Consider the following 7,385-nt stretch of genomic DNA (forward strand, 5'->3'; position numbering starts at 1 on the left):
TTAGAAAAATAACCTAAGGGCTGCCAACCGTTATCGCCCTTTTGTTGTAGGACCGCTCCTGCCGACGTGTTCGATGCGTCGGTCATGAGAGCTAGCGGGACACCTGCTACCGGATATGACAGAGTAACGGCGCGTTTAAGGCTTTCCTTACTGTCTAAAAAGGCGTCATTGGCTTCCTCGTCCCAATGAATTTTGGTCTGGTCTTTCTTTTTCGAGTTGTGTAAAAATTTATTGAGGTGTCTTTGCTTATCGGCTGCCTGTACAATGTGTGCTCTATAGAAATTTAACATGCCCAAAAAACGTCGTAGCTGTTCCACGTTTTCGGGCCTTGGGAATTCCGTGATAGCTGACACTTTCTCGTCAAGTGGTTTGTGTCCCGTTGACGAGACTGAGTAGCCCAGGAAATCAACCGATTGTTGACCAAATTTGCACTTGTTAAGATTTATTGTTATGCCGAACTTTTGGAATATTTGCAAAACGCGGTCTAAATGTTGTTCGTGTGCGTGTTCCGTCTCTGATGCTATAATTATATCATCAATATAGCAAAATAGGGTTGATTTAGCGCCGTGACGATCAACAAAGACCTCTAACTCCTGCAAAATAGAGTTCATGAACCGTTGGTAAGTTTGAGCCGCGTTCCTCAGACCAAAAATCATCCTGGGGAATTCGAAAAGGCCGAACGGAGTGATTATTGCCGTTTTCTCAATATCCTCCGGGGCCATTTCGATGACATGATACGCCCTATTTATATCTAGCGTAGAAAATATGGTTTTACCTGCTAGCCCGTAGGTGAAGTCCTGGAGCCGGGGTATGGGGTAGCGGTCTGGCTTCGTTACCGCGTTCAATCGCCTAAAATCACCGCATGTACGAATTCGTCCGTCCTTCTTCGGCACGACGTGAAGCGGGCTGGCCCATGGACTCTTGCTGGGCCTGCAGATACCTAATTGCTGCATGACCCGGAACTCTTCCTTTGCCTTGGCGAGCCTGTCGGGAGGTAACGGCCTTGCCCGCGCGTATACCGGTGGCCCCGAGGTCTCGATGTGATGTTTTACCCCGTGTTTAGCTGGCTCTGAAAATGTAACAAGTTTAGTCGTGTCGGGGTATCGCTCCAGGAGGTAGCGGTACGGATGCGCTGCTTGGATGGTGTTCACCGATGATCCAGCAGGCACCAAAGACCCGTACACACACGCTGTTACCGAATTGTCGATTAACCTGCCATTATGTAAATCTATCACTAACTTATTAGTCTTTAAAAAGTCGGCGCCGAGGATTGGCTGCTTGACTTCGCACACAATGAACGTCCACACGAAAGTTCTCCGTAAACCCAGGTCCACTTCTAACGATTGTGTACCGTATGTCTTGATCTCCGAGTTATTTGCTGCGAACAGTTTATAGGTACATACGCTACGGTCTCTGCCACTAACTTTGCTGATCGGGATGACGGAGACGTTTGCACCAGAATCAATCAAAAATGACATACCATTTCTCCTGTCCTGCACACACAAGCGGTGGTTATCTACGCCCGGTGCACCCCCCACTGCCACTGTAGGGTGCACCGTGTCTAGTTTCCCTGCCTAGGTTGCCATCTCGGTGCCGTCGGCTGTTGATTCCGTGCTGGTCCTGGTGGCGTACTCTGTTGCCACCTGCACGGCTGTGCGCAGTTCCTGGCGAACCGTCCGAAACGCTGGTGGTACACACATAACCTCGGCTGCTGAATCCAGCTCCTGGCGGGTGTGGCGCTGCCTCTTCCTCTAGCCCAGCCTCCTCTGAAACTGGGCCCTGCATTCCCTCGACTCCTTATCTCGCTCACTTCTTCTCGCAACTGCTCGAAACCCATTGCCATCTTCTTGATCTCGTCGACTAAACCTGACTCCTCGTTCCGCTCCTTCACCTCGGCTACGACTCCGTGCTTGGTTGTACGCATCACCTTATCTGCCATGATGCTCAGCGCCTCTACGTCCATATCTTCATGCGCGACCAGAGCGGTTCTGACCACCAAAGGCAATCTCCTTAGCCATAGCTTCTTGACGGTGCGCTGCTCGACCTTCGCGTTTTTTGCCGCCTCTGCCATCCGCCTGTAAAGCTGTGACGGCTTCTGCTCTCCCAGGTGTGACTCCTCCAGCAGCCTATCAAATTGGTCCTCCGGCGATTCCTTGAACTCGCTTATGAGCCTGGCCTTTAACGCGTCGTAGCTCCTAGCAGCACCACCCAGAAGATCGCTGATGTGCCTTAATTCTTCCTTGCCGAGCTTGCCTATGACGAGGTCGAATTTAGTGTCTGAGCCAACCCTCTGCGGTGCTAAAATTGACTCGAACTGCTCAAACCATAAATCTGGTAGATCCTTCCAGAATGGTGCTATTCTGCTCGCTACGCTAATCGACTGAATCTCAGCCGGAGTCTGCTTCTGCTCGTCGCGGTTCGTCTCGGCGGTGGAATCTCCGTCGCTATTGCCCATGATGCCTTTTTCGGGTTAAAATGGCCGCGAACACAATAAAAAAGAAACGAACGCGTCCGCCTGGTTAGCTAAGTCGGGGTCACCACTGTAACTACTCCTTAAGGGAGCTGAACTAAGGGTGCGAAATTACGGGAGACTGTCAATAAATGCACTGGAGTAGTTAACTAAGTTTAATGTAAACTGTACACTTGTAATAACAATTTACGCAATGTCCAAGGCTAACCAGGCGGGGTCGTGAGGGTGTTATTAGGCGCGCGACCGAGCGATGAGAGGTGTAGAAACAGACTGCCTTTTGCTCCGCTCCGAGCCCGCGTGGTTAACTAGAAAATGCTGACAAGGGTGTCGCCACAAATGTAAACAATGTAAAATCTTTTAATAATTTGCCAACGAAAATTGTGCGGCACAATTATTCTGCTTAGAGTTTTGCCATTCGCTTGAAAGTTTCTATACAAAAGGTTATCTTTTAAAGTGTAAGAAGATTTAACATTAGAATCAATGGTATCATTTTCAATAGTGAAGGACTTCTTCACTTTTCTGGAGAGAAGAGCCTGCAGTTTTGTAGAGAGTTAGCAAAGTGAAAGTAAGTCTACATTCTCTTTAGCTCATAAAAATAATAGGTTGTCCAACATTGCCAATATTATTTCATGCAAGTGTTGCCAATCAACATCTCATAAATTATTTAAATGCCCAGTTTATGCAACCAAACCAGTCAGTGAAAGACTTTATGTTCATAACGCAAAATAATTTGTGCATTAGCATTTATTAGATGATTGTTAAATGAAACACCAACGTCTTGACAAGTCATCTTTAATCAAGTCCGATGTAAAGCCTCGTACATGCACCTTATTTTAAACCGCATGAGAGTAAAGCCTACTCTCATGACAGCGTGCACAAAGGCAATAATTTCCATTTTAAATGTTCAATATGTAACAACAAGGTTCACAAGACATTACTGCATTGTGAGGAAAAATCTGATGTCACAAAGCCCACAGTCAAGGTAAAAGTTTTCCGCTAAGATGGGAAATCTCATATTATTGCGAGAGGCTTGATCGACAGTGGCAGTCAAGTATCCTTTATAACAAAAAGCCCACCGCTGCTGTCGCGGAATTGCCCGGATCGCGGCGACCGACCACAAGCAACTGTGTGAGGTACCTGTAATGTTCTCTTAAGCCGGGTCCGCTGCGACGTGTTTTTGTGTTTTTCTAACACCTAACATGTTTTTCTAACATAATAGGGGCGTGGTCTAAATGTTTTTGTTAGCAAAAACACTCAAACATGTTTGCCGCGACGGATGGAAAACATCCCCGCGTTCGCCTGCGGAGGGGGGTGCAGCGTTATTTTGTGTTTGCCCTCATACTGTGTCGGTCTCGGTTGTCCTGTCAAAGTGTCAACTGTCATCTTTGAATTAATTTTAATTGATTTGATTGTTGACTTGATGTGCAATGGAGTGGAATAAGGAAAAGACTTTGTTCTTTATCCAATTAATAAAGGAACGGCCCGTCATTTGGGATGTGTCTTCTAGTGACCATAAAATTAAAAATAAGAAGCAGGATGCCATCAAAGAGATTGCATCAGTGTTTGGAATCACTGCAAAGGAGGTTTTGGCAAAGTGGACAAGCCTTCGTGGACAGTATAACAGAGAGAAGAAGAAGGTTACTGGGCTTAAAACGGGCAGCGGAGCAGAAGATGTATACATTTCAAAATGGTTTGCATACGAAGAAATATCAAATATGATATGTTTTAATATACCGCAAAATTCAGTCAGCAATTTACAAGATGATATGGTAAGTACTTATTTTTTCACACTTATTATATTATTTAACATTTTAATACCTACAAGTATTAATTTGTTAGGTTATCTTGTTTGCTGCCTATTAAAATGATTTGCAACGTAAAGAATAATAAAACTGCAACTACGTTTATATTTATAATATGTTTATAACTAGTTATATATTTTATTCTTCAATGAAGCAGAAACAATAATATAAAAGTATATATAAATGCCAAGATGACATACTAATACTGCCATGGAACCATTCCTCTCTCGCTGACAAAGTATGAGGCAAAATTATCTCGAATCCGCTGGCTATCTACGGCTGTTCGTCTTGGTAATCGTGGTAGTGGTTGCAAGCCCTCCATTTGTGCTTCAGTTCTCCATTGACCAGGTATCAAGTTACCATTTTCTTCAGTGTCAAAAGTGCCTTGTGGTGAATATAAGTTTCTGCTGATGTTATTTCTTCTGAGGTAATTGTGTAAAACTACACTAGCTAATATGACCGATATTGCAGTTTTGACTTCTACAGTCAGGGGCTTTTTAAAAACCCGAAATACAGACGCTAATATACCAAAGGTATTTTCTATAATCCGTCGAGCTCGGCTTAATCTGTAATTGAATATTCTCTCTGGTGAACCTTGTTCATGATCACCGCTGTAAGGTTTCATTATGTGGTGTGATAATGGAAAGGCAGCATCAGCCAATATAACATATGGCAAATTTACTTCTTCTCCGGGCAATGGTTCATCTGTAGGCAATCCTAAAGTATTACTATTTAGGGCTCGGGACAGCGATGAATTCTGGAAGACTCCTCCATCAGATATTCTCCCTTGGCTGCCAACATCAATATAAATGAAGTTATAATCATAATCTGCCATAGCAAGAAGTACTATGCTAAATGTTTTTTTATAATTATAATAAAGACTGCCGGTATTTGCTGGGGCTTCCATTATGACATGTTTGCCATCCAAGGCACCTATGCCATGAGGAAAATTCCACCTAGAGTTGAACCCAGCTGATATCCTTCTCCATTCAGCCTCAGTTGAAGGCATCTGTGAACAAATAAATAAATGTTATTGTTATATTTCAGATACCATCACCACAAAGCACGTCATCATCACTACTAGCTACGCCGACACCGCCACCAGCTACACCGACACCGCCACCAGCTACACCGACACCGCCACCAGCTACACCGACACCGCCACCAGCTACGCCGACACCGCCACCAGCAACCCCGCTACCGCTACCAGCCCCGACGGCACTGCCACCGCCATCTAAGTTTCCTAATAAGAAAAGAAATAGAAATACCGCCCTTTATTCTGAGGCCATGTCAACTTTGAAAGCCATCAAAGAAAGACAACCATCGAGTACAGATTTGGATGATGTTACTTCATTTGGCGTATATGTTGCTGCTCAATTAAAAAAGTTTCGGCCAATCGAACAAAGCAAATTAAAATTAGACATCCAAACTCTATTCTACAATTGTGAAGTGGCAAATCTTAACCATAGATCTACTACCAGTACGAGTGATTATTCTGACTATTCTTGCGAGTTATTAGAAAACCCAGAGTCGCCTATGACTTTAAATGATACAGAACCAAACACTTCTTTCTATGGACAGTCAGACATACATGAAGTACAATCTACCATCAATAAGCAGCCATCAATTCAAATTGCTGGCACATCGGTCTGCGTACAGCCAGACTTGCGACAGTCAAAACCAATGCAGTCATCAGCAATGTTATCACCATCAAATAATGCCCTGCCTACATATTGTCCGTTAAATACGGTTATAGGTTTATCAAATGATGGACATTTAATTAGAGAATCTAAGCCATCACAGTATAATAATCTGGAGGAACTGCCAGCAGTGTTTATAATAGATAATAAAACCATAGTTAGGCCTAGTTCTTCATCTGCTCAAATGGAAAATACTGAGATTTGCGATCAAGAAACGACGGAAGCAATTGATTATTTGTTAAAATTCAATAAATAAATTACCGTAAAGTTACCTAAGACTACAACGTAGCTATAAGATGTACCTATACTTAAAAATAAATATTATTGTGCCCAAAGAATATTTCATTTTAATTCTCAACTTTACATGATATGTAAACAAATCTCACCTCATCATCAAAAGCCTATAGTACCTATATGACATTTGATTGGCGTCATAGATATGTGCAGGTTTCCTCGCAGCGTTTCACTTCACCAAAATGGCCGGGATACACGAGGCTAGTTTTTCAAGCCAGGATAGCAAGCTAGGGTAGGAGCTAGTAAGTCAGTCATACTGTCCTCTTTTGAACATATGGTACTACTAGCCTGACAGCAGGCTAGTTTTGTATACACGAGAATAGACGCACTAGCTTGCTAGCTTACTAGTTAGCACTATCTTGCTACTCTGGCTTGAAAAACAAGCCTCGTGTATCCCGGCCAAAAAAGCTGTGATGAATTTCAAATGAAACAAGCCACAGCCCCAAATGTACAATTATTACAGATAAAAATTGCTTACCTTTAGATATAAATTTTTTAGGCTCTTGTAAAGAGCCATGCACACTTCTGGAACCAGTTCTGACAGTTGTTGTTTAGATATTCTCAGTTGGTACATTAAACTGGTGTAGCTGTCTCCCGTCGCTAAATATCGTAAAGTCGCACCTAATCTCATGTCAGGTGGAATGACATCATTCCGCCACGTTGTTTTTTTCTGTATATCTGGCAATATTAATAATAACAGTTCTTCAAAATCACTCTCTGAACAGCGAAAAAAGTTTTTTAATCCAAATCTGTCTTCAACTTGCAATTCTTGGTATATGTTAAACGAGCGTTGCTGCAAGTAAGGCCTGACACGAAATCTATTCCTGTTTTGACTTCTTTGGATCAGATCCATCACCGCCAACACAGATAAGACGTCCTCTTCGTCGGTATTCATGATAAATTTTGTGCGTGAACAATGTTTGGAACAACAAAAACGTTTTTTAATTAATGTTGCAACGGACGGGCACTTTTACTAACATGTTTGGCTAACATGTTAGACAAACAATGTTTTGTAAAGATTTTCGTCGCAGCGGACCCGGCTTTTATGCACTGAATTTACTTAAGTGCTCATCGCTCTCGTACCTATCCAGTCCGGCGGTCCAACGACAACCGTCGCTC

General features: G+C 43.2%; 2 protein-coding genes across 2 annotated transcripts; one reads left to right on the forward strand and one right to left on the reverse strand.

The window, feature by feature from the left end:
* Positions 1-3,724: 3,724 nt before the first annotated feature.
* LOC141445042 (uncharacterized) lies at positions 3,725-7,161 on the reverse strand. Its single transcript, XM_074110817.1, has 2 exons — positions 6,745-7,161; positions 3,725-5,281 (listed from the first exon to the last, which is right to left on the reverse strand). The coding sequence occupies exons 1-2, from the start codon at positions 7,159-7,161 to the stop codon at positions 4,472-4,474; spliced, it is 1,227 nt and encodes a 408-aa protein (XP_073966918.1). The 3' UTR covers positions 3,725-4,471.
* LOC141445041 (uncharacterized) lies at positions 3,898-6,747 on the forward strand. The gene is made up of 2 exons (XM_074110816.1): positions 3,898-4,239; positions 5,320-6,747. Exons 1-2 carry the CDS (start codon positions 3,898-3,900, stop codon positions 6,226-6,228), a joined length of 1,251 nt encoding a protein of 416 aa, XP_073966917.1. The 3' UTR covers positions 6,229-6,747.
* Positions 7,162-7,385: the final 224 nt, after the last annotated feature.

The sequence above is a fragment of the Choristoneura fumiferana genome, unplaced genomic scaffold, assembly GCF_025370935.1.
Source record: "Choristoneura fumiferana unplaced genomic scaffold, NRCan_CFum_1 Sck3bRy_164;HRSCAF=354_pilon, whole genome shotgun sequence".
Classification (NCBI taxonomy): Eukaryota; Metazoa; Arthropoda; class Insecta; order Lepidoptera; family Tortricidae; genus Choristoneura; species Choristoneura fumiferana.